General features: G+C 39.6%; 1 protein-coding gene across 1 annotated transcript in view; it reads right to left on the reverse strand.

The window, feature by feature from the left end:
- Window positions 1-17023, reverse strand: part of gria1a (glutamate receptor, ionotropic, AMPA 1a) — a 421062-nt gene that overhangs the window by 216094 nt on the left and 187945 nt on the right. The window contains 1 exon segment of the mRNA XM_028813093.2: window positions 3275-3328. Coding sequence (XP_028668926.2) covers window positions 3275-3328 — 54 coding nt within the window.

The raw sequence follows: 17023 nt of genomic DNA on the forward strand, positions 1-17023 counted from the left end.
ATTAAACATGTGAGGACACTGTGTTGCAGCCCTAGCGATGATCTGGCGCCCCGTTCACAGATTGTTTCTGCCTCGCACTGTATTCTTGCTGGGGCTGGCGCGACACTGGAAGGATAGATGGATAGAATAATTAAACATGTACTATGAAGATATTTCAATGTTCCTTATCGGCGTTCTAAGCTTACAGATGGTGTAACGTCTATTATAGAGCTGATTGTGTGGCGATTGGGTATTTGGAGAAATAACAGTAAGGACAGGAATTGAAGGTTAGTACGTTTGAAAGAGACAGTACTGCTACAATAAAGTATTTCATCGAAGGTCGCGCATGGTGCAGCAAGCATCTTGAGTGAGACATGAACAATCACTGCGTCACCGTGTTCCCATGTTTAATAACATGCTTTAACTTCTATCATCATGAAAATGATATCACGTATACATCTCAGTATTTTAGTTATTCAGAGAGCTGCAATATCATGAATGTAATGGATTCTGTGTCCTGTCGGAGGAAGAGAAAGCCCGTTTAAGAAGCACTTAGTGATTCACACACATAGAGCACATAGAAGATCAAATACAAAACAAAACATTTAACGTGCTACTTTAGTTACAATGGGATTTGAGAAACTAGTACATTAAGTGATTTTAAGATGAAGTTTATGATGTTCTGCTTTATAGGCAAAATAAACTACGTGATTAAAGTGGAAATTTAGAGATTATTAAAGTTGACATTTCATGCTTTTTCCCCACTGTGTGCCTATTTTTTTTTTTTTTTCTCTGTACCCTAATAAGCTTTCATGTGACACTCAGACAGTGGGCTACGACTCGCCTTTTCACAGCGACTTTGACATCTGACAACTTGTTTTTTATTTCGGGCACTGTATGACTTTGTGAACTTGAGCTTTTGAGTTTCTCCAACATTCTATGTCACGCGATCAACTTCCTTTTGTTGATTATACCACTGTTTAAACCAACAAATAGTACGTTTTTCTTTGCCTCCACTTGGTATTTGCTGAAATTCTTCTATATCCCCCCGTGCTTTTGCCATTGCATTTTCACAGAACGCTGAGTTTAAGGGTTATTTATATTGATTTGCATATTCAAAGAGGCATAATTCTGGGAGGAGTTTGGGAAGTGGCGGCAGGTGGGTGCACATGCGTTACTTTTCACGCTGACCGGGATTTATGGAGTGGAAGAACGTGGAAGTTGGCGTTCGCACAGATTTATGCATCTGGATTTTATTGTGCGTACGAACATTTCTGCTTTTGTCCTTATGCCATGTTTTAGTGTGAATTCTTCGCACGACATTATGCACGAGGCCCCTGGAGAGGGCACAGTAAGACACCCCCCCAATAAGGGAATGGTGGTCACAGTCAGTTGCTCTCTCCTTATCCTTCCTGGCTGATTCTTCTCTAGTTTGGTGTTTTGCTAGTGTTCTTGTCGCTACGGGTAGCACAAAGTGGCATCTGCAGCCCATTCTGGTAGTCCAGCTCCTCCAGAATGGCACATCCATATGTGACGTCACAGGAAGGTTCGCTGCGTCTCTCAGCACAGTCTCAAGAGCATGGAGGAGATACCAGGAGGAGAGCTGGACATGGCTGTAGAAGGGCATCAACCCAGCGGCAGGACTGGTATCTGCACATTTGTGTGCCAGAGTCCTACAGAATGACCTAAAAGCTGGCTACTGGTGCATATGTCTCTGACCAGACTGTCACAAACAGACTTCATGAGGGTGACATGACGGCTCGACATTCTCTAGAGCAGGGGGTCCCCAACTCCAGTCCTGGAGGGCCGCAGTGGTTGCGGGTTTTCATTCTAACCCTGTTTTTAATTAGTGACCTGTTTCTGCTGCTAATTAATTTCTTTTGAATTCATTTTAATTGAATATTTCGCTCATTTCTTGGAGTAATGTATTTTTTTCCCTCGTCAAGCAACTGAAATATCCCATGGACACAAGTACTGGTGCATCCCAGTCTATTGATCATCATCAGAGATGTTTCCACACCTTGACTGGAGTCCACCTGTGGTCAATTCAGTGGACCAGGCCTGAATGGTAAGGTATACGCTGGACTATGGTAGGTCCCACAGTTGAGCTATGAGATCAAAGGAATTGCCTGCAGAGCTTAGGATGCAGGATGGTATCAAGACACATATCTGGGGATGGTCTGCAGAAAAAAATTGCAGTAATGAAGGTTCCTCAGAATAAAGTGTCCTCCGTAATTGTTAACGTGATGAAACCAAGGTGAGCATCATGTCTGGCGAAAACCAGGCACCGCTGATCACCTGTCATTCCATAATGATGGCCGCATCAGACCTCAGACTGGGCCAACAACAGGACAACACAGGTGTGCTTTAGGGAATAGTCAGTCAATGTTCTTGAGCGATCTGGCCAGAGCTTTGGTGTTAAACTCAATTGAACATCTCTGGAACAAAGTTATGTGTCTGTCCTCCAGTCCAGCAAGACCACCCCGCCTCCGACTGCCACCCAGGTCACACTCTTCCTGAAGGTAAAGGGTCCACAGGACGGTGGTCCCACATTGCATTTTTAGGCTATGCCTGAGCAGCTCCCATCTTGCTAGATGCTCACCATGTGGGCACTCCCATCAAGCCTGGCTTCAGGTGGAGGAACCCCCGGTAATGCCATACAGGGCGGGTTACTTCTTTTAAATGTGTGTATCTGCATCATTAGAGGCGGTAAAACGCTGTTTGTTAGACTTCTCATCTGGAGCCACTTTGTCCTGGGAGGCTCCACCAGGAACTACATAACAAAAACCTGTTAACTGGCAGCAGCAGCTGTCCTGCTTATATCAATGTGGGAGCGCGGAGGACACTCGGGGGGCTTAGTATGACTGGAGATTCTACACCAAGATATAAGAAAAAGGTACAAACTCTACAAAGTGACATCTCCAGAAATGACACCTGGGTCACTGGAAGTGTCAGGCAGAAGCATTAGCCAATGTGACAGTCAGGAAGCTTTATATACCAAAAATGCTTCAATAAATTCCATTTTTTTATAGTGCCTTTTAGAGAACACACCATAACAAGGAGCTTTACAAAGAATACAAGAATACAAATAAAAACAGCAAGCTCATAAATGAAAACGCAAGTCTAAATAAGAGCACAGTGGAGTACTACAGCATGTATGATCACAACAATCGATTAAATGTCACTTCTAAAACATTATACTGCACTTGTATCACTTCTTCTGCAAAGCTTTACAAAGGCAACATCCCAGGCAGCCACGCAACACAAATCTGAAGGAAACAGAAGGTCCACTTACCAGATTGGCAAATATGTAATGGTAACTTTTCACGTGTTTCCCCATGCTGATTATCTGTAAAGAAAAGGAGAAAATCTTGAGGGTGCCGTTCAATTTCTATTTCATCTGCACATGAATACAAAACAGACATTCCACAACAGACTGGATGTGTTTATAACTTAGAGAACAACTGCAAGCCAACAGTAATTTCATAATCAAAGTTCTGTCCACGACGGCTCATGACTTCATGTCCAGATCAGTGGGATTAATACAATGGCTGAATAATGGATTACTGACTCATGAGATAAATGCAGCAGGTTCAAGGGGTCAGATGTACAGTACTTGGTTACGCCAAGAAATTCAGAAATGCCAGAGGATGGATAGATAGATAGATAGATAGATAGATAGATAGATAGATAGATAGATAGATAGATAGATAGATAGATAGATAGATAGATAGATAGATAGATAGATAGATAGATAGATAGATAGATAGATAGATAGATAGATAGATACTCTTGGATAAGTTCTACGGCGTATAAGTCGGGACTTGATTCTACAGTATAATTTCTGGTATTTTTTATAATGTTATTCGTATAAGTCAAATGTTGAAAAATCATGCTATTGGTCCAAGAGATTATGATATGCAAACGCCCACCTGACAGAGTAACCATTGAGCACACTCTCTATTGTGCCTACGTGACCACACAGTAATACCCAAACTATTCTGAAGTGACATTTGCACTATTTTGTGTTTTTTGTATCTCACACCCTCATACACCTTTATCGTAAGAGCATCCCTTATCTACAATGGATCGTTCAATCAGAAGAAAATATGAAGCTGGTTTTCAATTAAACGTCATTGAAGTAGCAAAAGAAATTGGTAACTGTGCTGCTGCAACAAAATTCGATGCATCTGAGAACTGATGTGAGATTGGAGGAGGCAAAAAGATGTAAAAAAAAAAATTAAGTGTCGCATTTTTGAATGGGCATATAAGTCGGGGTCTGATTTTATGATCGCTTTTTTAGGGTTTCAAGACCCAACTTATACATGAGTATATACAGTAGATATTACTTTAAGCATAGTAGGCAGGATAGATAGATAGATAGATAGATAGATAGATAGATAGATAGATAGATAGATAGATAGATAGATAGATAGATAGATAGATAGATAGATAGATAGATAGATAGATAGATAGATAGATAGATAGATAGATAGATATGAGCAGTTTAGATATGTTTTTATATGTGGTTACCCCTATTTTCAGGGGCTTAAAAGTATTGGGACAACTCCAAATCCACGATACAACCCATTGTGGTGGTGCACAGAGCCAACACATTATGAAAATCACGTCACTGTCCAGATACTTATGGACCTACCTGTACTTACAGGTTATACATTACAATATACACAATAAAAGTAATGCTGCCTTCTTAATACATTCTGCAAGTAAACCATTAGCCACAAGTAAAAATAATATTGATTAGTTGAAATTGGTTAAAACCTACAATACTCATAAATACACAGACATGAAAGGCACTGTGAAACAGATATTAATGGCATTGTGATAGATAGATAAATAGATGTGAAAGGCACTATATAATAGATAGATAGATAGATAGATAGATAGATAGATAGATAGATAGATAGATAGATAGATAGATAGATAGATAGATAGATAGATAGATATCAATTTTAGCATATCATGAGGTTAAACTATCAGTTCTTTTCTATTTTACAAACTTTTGACCTCGTAACAGCAGCAGAAGGCAGAAGGTGAAACTTGTGAAAATGATACTCGCTGCTGTAAAAGGTCAGCCTGGCAAGATGAAAGGTCAAAACCTTAAATGGTAAAATGGTCCATTTTTTTTCTTCTGGACTCTCCACATGTGACAAACACGAAGGCCTTGATCTAGTGGTTATGTTCTTGCACGCCTTGTGAACATCTGCTGACGAGGTCTGTCAAAATGACATTGCACTGAGAGGGGCTTTGTGGTGTTGTTTATGGCTTTCTTCTTCTTCCTCTTTTATTTTTCTTAACCTTTGAAGTTTGACTTTCATGTACGAAGTATGACAATTTAATCCCAGGAATGGCCGCATAGTGATGTAATTGTTTCGAAATCACATGAGTAGTCGTGCTTGAATGTGTTTGAACTAATATGTGCTGGCACACATGCGTGATTAAGTGGCAGACAACGGGTGCTAAAGAATTGCGAGATTGGGGTATGAAACAGCGCGTTAATGCCTTTCTCTCTTCCTCACTAGAAAATCTGAAGATCCAAAGTCCAACTCCACATGAATTCTTCGGCTTCCCAATAACTACACTTCAGAATTTCGTCCATCGCTGCTTACTGTCCTTTCGTGATGACTTAATTTCCGGTCCCTCTCCAATGTCCCCACCTCAGCTCTGCCCCAGTCTATTCACGTCATCCTCATTTCCTCTGCCTCTGTAGTTCTTCCGGCCACAACTCCATTAAAGCTCCGTTTGTCATTTGTTCCAATGTCAATTGTCATATTCAGGCATTCTGACCGGTGCATCTATGTTTTTTGGTTGACTGAACATCCTACGGTATACGGGGACGGATTCCCAACCCTTAATCTACTGTCATGTGCCTTTATTTCTTCACAGTGCGTAAATTTCAAGCTGATAGAGCCAGCTATTAGTTAGCTATTGAGAAGGTAATAGATATCTGCATGTAGACTTTGGCGTAAAAATGGGTGATCGAAATTTAGATCAACGTATTCATATTAAATTTTGTATGAAAATCGGCAAATGTAACGTTTCAGTAGCACAACTGTTTGCAAGTGGCATATGGTGAAGATGCCATGAAAAAGTCGAGTGTGTTTGAGTGGCATTAGAGGTTCAAAGATGGCGAGTAGATGTGACGGAACCTGCAATGGAAATTTACGTGTTCACCGTGCCCTAAAAACAGCATGCATGTCACGTTCACAGGTTAATACCAAGCTGGGATGTTTCTTCGATCACAAGGGAATAGGCCACCAAGAATTTATCGAACAGGGACAAACAATCAACCAACAATGCTCTTTAGAGGTACTGAAGAGATTACAAGATTCCGTTCAAAGAAACAGACCCGAAATGTGGCCTGAACAAGTGGATCATTCATCATGACAGTGCGCCAAGTCACACCGCGCGAGACTTTCTGGCTAAAGAAGCGATTACCCAATTAGATCGTCCTGCCTGTTCACCTTGACTCAGCTCCCTGTGATTTCTGGCAATTTCCAAAATTAAAAGCTGTGCTGAAAGGATCAAGATTTTCTAATATTACTGAAACCCAATAGAATATGAGGCAGCTACTCGACAGAGTTCCGGAAAATGAGTTCCAGGCCCGCTTCCAGGAATCGGAACACCGTTTAAGTCAGTGTACAGATGCACAAGGGGAGTACTTTGAAAGTGACAATTGCCACTAGTCTACAGTTCCACGTATATATTTTTTAAATTGTCACACCTCGTATTTATCTGTTATCTGGTGTTTCATATTAGTTTGTATCCTGTCTTACAATGTCATCTTTGCTTTTATTCCTGTTGTATTAAGCGTGAAGTGCTTTCAGCATAGGAAAAGGTCAGTCAGTCGGACATTTTCAAACCCACTTAGTCCTGAACAGGTTCAGGGTGGTCTTTATCAATGGCGCCTGATGACCCCGACTCTCTTGACTCACTGACCCCAATGTCTTACTTGTGTTTCTGAGTGGATGAGTAGTCATTTTCTCAAACTAAATAAGGAGAAATCGGAAATCTTAGTGATTGGCAAAAATGGATATAATGAGGGTATTAGAAATAAACTTGATCTATTAGGCTTAGAAGTGAAGGTAGAGGTAAAGAATTTAGGAGTAATTATTGACTCTGACCTAAATTTTAAATCACATATTAATCAGATTATTAGGACAGCATTTTTTCACTTAAGAAATATAGCAAAAGTTGGACCTCTTATAACATTGTAATATGCTGAGAAATGAGTTCACGCTTTTGTTTTCAGTCGACTAGATTACTGTAACGCACTCCTCTCAGGACCACCCAAAAAAGACATCAATTGATTACAACGAGTGCAGAATGCAGCTGCTAGAATGTTAACTAGGAAAAGAAAATCCGAGCACATCACCCCAGTCTGAGCATCGTTACACTGGTTACCTGTGACATTTGGAATTGACTTTAAAATACTGCTTATGGTTTCCTCCACCCATCCTTCTGCTGATACCAGCATAGGAGAGAGAATCCCCCAACCCACAATTACAGCAGCCCAGGTAAGCAGAGAGCTGAGGAGACTTCGTGCCAGCAAAGCGGTGAGTCCAGATGGAGTATCGCCACGACTGCTGAAGGCCTGTACATTGGAGCTGGGGAGGCCTCTACAGTGCATCTTCAACCTGAGCCTGGAACAGGGGAGAGTCCCGAGGCTTTGGAAAACATCTTACATCACCCCAGTCCCAAAGGTATCACGTCCTGGTGAACTGAATGACTTACGGCCTGTCGCCCTGACATCACATGTGATGAAGACCATGGAGAGGGTGCTGCTTCACCACCTGAGGCCACAGGTCCGCCATGCCCTCGACCCTGGGCAGTTCGCATACCAGGAGAAGGTGGGAGTGGAGGATGCCATCATCTACATGCTACACCGATCCCTCTCCCGCTAGCACAGAGGCAATGGTGCATTAAAAATTATGTTTCTGTACTTCTCTAGCGCCTTCAACACCATCCAACCTCTGCTCCTTAGGGACAAGCTGACAGAGATGGGAGTAGATTCATACCTGGTGGCATGGATCGTGGACTATCTTAAAGACAGACATCAGTATGTGCGTCTCGGGAACTGCACGTCTGACATTGTGGTCAGCAACACAGGAGCGCCACAGGGGACTGTACTTTCTCTGGTCCTGTTCAGCCTATATACATTGGACTTCCAATACACCTCGGAGTCCTGCCACGTGCAAAAGTTCGCTGACGACACTGCTATCGTGGGCTGTATCAGGAGTGGGCAGGAGGAGGAGTATAGGAACCTAATCAAGGACTTTGTTAAATGGTGCGACTCAAACCACTTACAACTGAACACCAGCAAAACCAAGGAGCTGGTGGTGGATTTTAGGAGGCCCAGGACCCTCATGGACCCCGTGATCATCAGAGGTGACTGTGTGCAGAGGGTACAGACCTAGAAATACCTGGGAGTGCAGCTGGATGATAAACGGGACTGGACTGCCAATACTGATGCTCTGTGCAAGAGAGGACAGAGCCGACTATACTTTCTTAGAAGGCTGGTGTCTTTCAACATCTGCAATAAGACGCTGCAGGTGTTCTATCAGACGGTTGTGGCGAGCGCCCTCTACTACGTGGTGGTGTGCTGGGGAGGCAGCATAAAGTAGAGGGACGCCTCACACCTGGACAAACTGGTAAGGAAGGCAGGCTCTATTATAGGCACGGAGCTGGACAGTCTGACATCCGTGGCAGAGCGATGGGCGCTGAGCAGACTCCTGTCAATCATGGAGAATCCACTGCATCCACTGAACAGGATCATCTCCAGACAGAGGAGCAGCTTTAGCGACAGACTGCTGTCACCGTCCTGCTCCACTGACAGACTGAGGAGATCGTTCCTCCGCCACACTATGCGACTCTTCAGTTCCACCCAGGAGGGTAAACGTGATAGATAGATAGATAGATAGATAGATAGATAGATAGATAGATAGATAGATAGATAGATAGATAGATAGATAGATAGATAGATAGATAGATAGATAGATAGATAGATAGATAGATAGATAGATAGATAGATACTTTATAATCCCCAAGGGGAAATTCACATACTCCAGCAGCAGCATACTGATAAACAATAATATTAAATTAAAAAGTTATAAAAATGCAGGTATAATAGACAATAATCTTGTATAATGTGAATTTTCCCTTGGGATTAACAAAGTATCTATCTATCTATCTATCTATCTATCTATCTATCTATCTATCTATCTATCTATCTATCTATCTATCTATCTATCTATCTATCTATCTATCTATCTATCTATCTATCTATCTATTTAGAATTGACTTTAAAATACTTCTGATTGTCTACAAAGCCTTCAATAATCTGCTCAGTCCATCATCTCAGAATGCCTCTCACCTTACACTCCAAACCGTAACCTTAGATCTTCAAATGAGTGTCTACTTAGAATTCCAAGAGCTGAACTTAACAGAAGTGGTGAGACGGCCTTCTGCTGTGATGCACCTCAAATCTGGAATAGCTGACCGATAGAAATTTGCCAGGCTAATACGGTGGAGCACTTTAAAAACTGCTAAAAACACACTACTTTAACATGGCTTTCTCAGAGCTTCATTTTAGTGTAACCCTGATGCTCTGTATATGCAATTAATTCTCATTCTTATCATGGCTCCACAATCCGCATTAACTCCTACTTTCTCTGCTGTTCTTTCTCCAGTTTTCTATGATGGTGATCTGCGCCCCCACCACCTGATCAGGGCACTGTGATGTCCCTCCATTGATGGATTGAAGGCCAGAAGTCCACATGACCAGCATCGTCTAATTCTTCCACGAGGAGCCTGAAAACCACGAGGACTGATTGAGATGATTTATATTGGGGGGGCTGGATGGTCTCGTGGCCTTGGAACCCCTGCACATTTTTTTTTTGGTTTGTTTGTTTTTTCTGCCCTCCCTGGCCATCGGACCTTACTTTTATTCCATGTTAATTAATATTGCCTAATCTCAGGGGTGGGGGTCGATTTGTTTTCAGTCTTATTTTTTTGTAAAAACTTATCTATTTCTATGGAATGATTACAATAAATCAATAAAATAAAAAAAAAAAATAAAGAGTATTATTTATTACTATTATTATTATTAGTTAGCCAAATTTCCATACGCATAAAACTGCAAGTCAATGCAGAGGTGAAGATTGGGTTAATATTGAGATTTAGCCCAAAATCATCAGCATAAGAGTGAGGCCAATTTAATAAAAAGCAACATATTGAAGGGCGGAATTTTATTGCCTATGAAATGCTAGGTCTTAATAGAAGAAATGATTACATTATGTAATTATCTGGGGGAATCCTAATCATGAAAGTAAATTGTTTAGAACAAGAACAGATAATGAAGCAGATGCAGCCAAAGAGACATGCTGATATTCAGGGACCAGAATCTCTTAGGATGGCTGCAAGTTATAATAATAATTAAAAATAAATAAAAAAAATCAATAATCTTTTATGAAGCTACCCCCGCCTACCGTGAGTGTGCTAATTGGAGGCTTAGTCTGAGAAATGCACTGAAATCTTCCATCCTGCAAACAACTTAAACTAAGGATCAACATGTAGACAGCGCTCACTTCGGACATCTCGTCCCTTACAGTTCCCCCTGAGGAGCAGACAGTTCATCGCCATGTCACATCTTTCTGTTTATTGCTGCTGTATTTTGGGTTTGGTGTTCCGTTTCATAATTTTTAGTACGGCTGCGTCACAGTCTTAAGTTTTACTGCTCTTTGAATGCCCACCCTTGTGTCGTGATCACACTTTTAAAATTTTGTTAGAATTTTTCCACGGTCTCAAAACATTAATGAAGCTTTGTTTTAAGGGTATCTTGTTAAAGCTCCTCCCTTTGCTTATGTTTAAAATTCTTTTTTATGTCTTTCATGTTCATTATTGATTCACTAATTTATATTAAAACTGCTATTTGTCTATACTGTATATTCTCAGTCAGTCATCCTCCAACCCACTATATCTTACCACAGTGTCACGGGGGTCTGCTGGAGTCTGTTATGTAGTTCCTGCTGTTCTCTGATGTTCCTTGTGTTTTGTGGGTGGAGGCCTAAGAGGCGGAGCCACCATTACCTCACTTCTAAGGAACCGCCCCCTGCCTACGAGTTCCTTGTGGTTCATTGAATGCGCTTTGATGGAGGAGAGTTTTGTATTGGGAGTACTGCCCTGTTTTTGAATTATTTGGTTTGTGTCATGAATCACTCCATCCATCCATCCATTATCCAAACTGCTATATCCTAACTACAGGGTCAAGGTTGTTTTAAATTAATTTTAAATGAGAAACATTTTAAGGTTATGTTTTTTTCAGGATTTTCTAAGGTAAACTAGATTCATTATTTAAATAGAGTCTTGGGTTATTATTTTGAATTTTATTTTACAATTCTCTAAAATCCACAATGTAATTTTGGGTATTGTTACCATGAAATTGTAAAAGACTCATCCCCTCCAATGGTTGCAACTTTCTTCATAATTAGAGTGAGGCAATAAAAAAAGCAATTCAGTGTTTAACTTTGTTACAACTTCCAAAAAGACTTCCTGAGGCATTCATTTGTGTTTAATTTTGTTTGTGACCCTAAATTTATTAATAAATCTCAACCTGGTTTAACCCTTGACACCTTTTAGCAGGGTTTCTAGTGTCGTCTCGGCTTTAACCTTTGGTTTCGTGTTTGTCTTCTCCTCCTGGCCCTTCCTAACACGTCAGTTGGCAAACGGAGGACACAAGTTTGTTGTAAATTTTGCCTGTCTTTGAATTTTGCTTACTGGATTTTTGTATCCAGACTTTTGTATTTTAAACAAAACCATTTGCCTTGTTATATTTTGGTGTGTTTTAATATTTTTCTTTCCATTCATTTGTTCATATTTTTCTTTCTTTCTTTTTTCTATATATTAAAAATTTCCTGTTTTGATAGATAGATAGATAGATAGATAGATAGATAGATAGATAGATAGATAGATAGATAGATAGATAGATAGATAGATAGATAGATAGATAGATAGATAGATAGATGTGAAAGGCACTATATGATAGATAGATAGATACATAGATGTGAAAGGCACTATATGATAGATAGATAGATAGATAGATAGATAGATAGATAGATAGATAGATAGATAGATAGATAGATAGATAGATAGATAGATAGATAGATAGATAGATAGATAGATAGATAGATAGATAGATAGATGTGAAAGGGACTATATGATAGATAGATAGATAGATAGATAGATAGATAGATAGATAGATAGATAGATAGATAGATAGATAGATAGATAGATAGATAGATAGATAGATAGATAGATGTGAAAGGCACTATATGATAGATAGATAGATAGATAGATAGATAGATAGATAGATAGATAGATAGATAGATAGATAGATAGATAGATAGATGTGAAAGGCACTATATGATAGATAGATAGATACATAGATGTGAAAGGCACTATATGATAGATAGATAGATAGATAGATAGATAGATAGATAGATAGATAGATAGATAGATAGATAGATAGATAGATAGATAGATAGATAGATAGATAGATAGATAGATAGATAGATAGATAGATGTGAAAGGGACTATATGATAGATAGATAGATAGATAGATAGATAGATAGATAGATAGATAGATAGATAGATAGATAGATAGATAGATAGATAGATAGATAGATAGAAAAAGCACTATATAAGATAGATAGATAGATAGATAGATAGATAGATAGATAGATAGATAGATAGATAGATAGATAGATAGATAGATAGATAGATAGATAGATAGATAGATAGATAGATAGATAGATAGATAGATAGAAAAAGCACTATATAAGATAGATAGATAGATAGATAGATAGATAGATAGATAGATAGATAGATAGATAGATAGATAGATAGATAGATAGATAGATAGATAGATAGAAAAAGCACTATATAAGATAGATAGAAAAGGCACTATATAATAGATGATAGGTAGTTGGGTAGATCTGAAAGGCACTATATAATAGATAGATAGATAGATAGATAGATAGATAGATAGATAGATAGATAGATAGATAGATAGATAGATAGATAGATAGATAGATAGATAGATAGATAGATGTGAAAGGCACTATATAACTGATATTATATTTACAGTCATATTATAATGAAAAGATGTTATAGACTCTTGAAGAATAAACTGGCCTGGTACATTTTAGAAATAAATGATCATCTAAATTAAGTTGTTTCTCTTTGATTAATCTGTTTTTTCACTTGAATAAATGTTTTTCTATTCATGCTTGTACGTATGTGTTTATTTTTCTCTGCAGCAGTTTCATATTGTTTCATTGTTTATTTTTTAACCCCTTCTCTGTCTCGTCCTTTCTGTTTCACATGCTCTGTGTATGTACAGACTGTATGTCTTTTTGTTTTCATATCCACTTATTCTTTCATTCCTTCAATTGCCGATTCATTTTTATGATTTTCGCCCTGTTCAGTCTTTCTTTATTGTATAACAGCATAATGCCACAGATTAGCTGCCTCCTCTCCATCAAGATGGTTGAAAACTGTTTGGCAGACCTAACAACTTGGCTTTTCATGGCAGCTGTTGCTTATTATGAGCTTGGAATTAAAAGTTTCTGATGACCTCCCTCCTGCCTTAAAATTCAAGTAGGGGCGCCCGCCATCAAGGAGACACTTCAGCGCTCAGACGTTTGCAGTGAATTGGCCCTGTAATCTATTTGCTTGTATTCAATTCAATTGCAATTATTCTACTTCTTCTGTGCTGTTTTTCTCCTTTTAATTTGTTAAACCTGAAGATCCCAGCTACCACCCATATCCAAGGAGTTTGAGTTAGCGTGCTGTGAAACACCAGATTGCTTTTCCGTCTTGTGCTCCGGGTTCACAACTAAACCTCTGGATTTCAATAACTACATTAGAAAAAGCAGATTATGAAAATGGACGAAGGAAGAAAGGATGGATAAAAAGCCCAGCCTGAAGTTGAAAAAGTGTGACATTGCAGTTTAAAGAAGTGTAGGAGATGTGGTGTCAAAGCAGGAGGAGAACATGTATAATCAGCATAGCACTGTGACAGCCTCACCCAGATGTTCTGCTGTCTTTTTAGTGAAGCCAGAGACAAATCAACAAACAAGGACAGCTTTCATAGCATCTGCCTCTGAATGTGTGAATCGACAGAATTGACCCGGTAAGATGTGTAGAGTAAGGCTTTGTGCCCCCATACGCCCCAAAACGCCTGCACCTGAAGCATGGCAAGATGGCATTAAGGCGGATTGTGTTCTCTTGAATTTCTCGATTCCATTCGTAGTGTCATTTTCTTATGACATAATTACCAAAAAAAAATATGTGATAACCAAACGAGACAAAATAAAAATGTTATCGAAATCTGTCTAATGGATTGTAAATACGAAAAAACAGGAGTCGCCAGCTCTGGTCCTGGAGGACCACCATGGCTGCAGGGTTTCATTCTAACCCTTTTCTTAATGAGTGACCTCTTTTTGCTGCTAATAAAGTTCTTTTGAATTCATTTTAATTGACCTGATCTTGAAGACTCAGACCCCTTAATTGTTTCTGTTTCCTTAATTAGCAACCAAACAATAATGACATACAAAATGAGCCAAAACAACTGGTGTCCATCACACAATATCTGAAAATAAAGAAAGATGAAGGTCTCAGGAATGTCGACATTCTCAGGTCTCCAAAACATTTGAACAGCGCTCTTAGAAAAGAGAAAATGAACAATTTCGGAAATGTCTGCTAACGCACCATGAGAGCAGCAACAAGCCATGGAATTAAAGAACGGGTTTCATTAATGACAAGAATCGGCACCTCATTAAGCAGCTGGTTGGAGTGAAATTGGTGTGAGTTTGAGGCCCTCGCTTACTTGGTCTCCTCTTGGCTCCCTCGCTTCACATTTCATTTCTGTTTGGGTGCCATTTAAGGAAAGCAATGAAGCAACTCAGAGGAGCGATGGAAGAAATCTTCAAAAAGCAATTCAATTAAAATGAATTCACAAGGAGTTAATTAGCAGCACAAACAGGGCACTCATTAAACAAAAAGGGTTAGAATGAAAACCTGCAGCCACGGTGGGTCCTCCAGGACTGGACTTGGCGACCCATGTCCTAAAAGATGTGACGTCACTCTCACTGAAGACTCCACACAAGACATCACATGGTGCTTAGAAAACGTCTACTGCTATCCTTAGCCTTTAATGAGGAGAAAAACGCGTCTCCTTGTTTTGCTTTAACCCCCCCATTAACTCTTTCAGGGCTGGTGTCGACTTTTGTCAAAAGGAGGAGTTGACGATGGTAATCGACTGTAAACTGTGACAAAACCAACTGTTATGTTTTAGTTGGACTCTTGTTGTCTGAAGGAATGTTAGATTCGTTGGTTTGAGATTTCCTGCGCTCGCGTGAGTGGCAAGGCGCACACAACGGCAAAAATGGGACTGACGTCTGGCGAGAGATCAGACGACATTTTGCCTATTATTTCGGAACTGGACTATGACTTGATTTTGATACAAGCGATCGAAAACAAATGTGAGGTTCAAGCTTCAGCTGATTGGTCCCAAGCTAATCGTGGTTTCTGACAATGTTCGCCAGGTAGAACTGCCACTTAACAATGACAAGAGGTAAAAACCACATTGAAATGCACTGCGACCGTGATCGCTGCTGCTGCTGCCCCAGCTACGCGAAGACAGCCTGGCAACAAAGCCACAGCATGCAGCAACAGACGTTTCATGTTGATTTCTGTGTGAAACCATTGCTTTTCAGAAACTGTTTTTTGGAAACAATATTCAGCCCTCGAAGAGTTAACCTATCGTCTATGGGGGAGGAGCGAGAGCTTCGGATTTGACAAAAATTTCGATCTCCGGTTTTCACTGGATCTCGGATGTTTTAGGGGTTCCCCTGATAATGAAAACATTGATATCTCTGTGATGGGTGTGTGCGTCTCTGAGTGTGTCACGGTCTCTGTTTAGAGCTAAAAGGGCTGGACAGAGAAATACCAAACTTGAAACTTCAGCCTGTCATGAGATGACAATGTGCTGATTAGTTTTTGAGCCAAATCGTGCAAGAGAAAGAGGCCCTCGAGAAGAACCCTCAAATACCGTAATTCTCCAATTAATTACGAATTCTACCTGTCAATTGCTATCATAATGACCTATTTTATGATTGGAAAGATCAGCATCAAAGTGGTAAACCATTACTGAAATGTTAGAGAAGAGTAACGTGGTTTGTAAGACGCAGAGCCTATGTCCAAATGTTTCATTATTGTATTAAGGTTCTTAGTAAAATTGTTACCGAATGCAACAAAACATTTGACAATCTCTTTGAAAAAGAGTGAGAATCGATCAATTGTGGAGCAATATAAATTAATAAAATGAAAAAATGCAGCGTAACCAGAGATGAATCAATAAGCAGAACAGATGTTCTGTTTTGTTACGCAGAAAAGCAGATATTACTGGGTCTGCAATGGACCAGAAGCAAAAACTAATGGGTTAGTAATCAGAGAGGCTATGAACTATAAGACAAACCCTAATCACTAATCCAAACAATGGCAAAGCTATAAGTCTTTCACCAAAATTTTCATTATGAAAACACAGGCGTGATTCACTGGTCAACAAGTATTTTGGAACTGGGATTCTTTCACCTGTACTTTAACAAATTTCACTTGCTGACTGCAAATCTGAAGACCGTTTTCGTCGAGCAGCACATCTCGTTTTTTAGTTATGATGTTCCAGGTCTTGGACAACTTGGCTGACTGGACAGTAAAGGCGGATAAGCATTTTGATAAATACCGGTAATTCCAATAGGGATGTCATTGAGATAAACGATTTTGCCACACGTTACTAACAGCTGTGAATTGTTTACCTTGTCATTATTAATTTTATTTAAAAATTATTCAATTTTAATTAGCAGAAAAATATTTGTTACTGATTAGCTGGTCTTATATGACTCTAAAGCAGTGCTCCGCAACCTTTTCTCACCTACGACACACCAAAGTTCTTCCTAGAATTCCG

This window comes from Erpetoichthys calabaricus, chromosome 11 (genome assembly GCF_900747795.2).
Source record: "Erpetoichthys calabaricus chromosome 11, fErpCal1.3, whole genome shotgun sequence".
NCBI classification, from domain to species: Eukaryota; Metazoa; Chordata; class Cladistia; order Polypteriformes; family Polypteridae; genus Erpetoichthys; species Erpetoichthys calabaricus.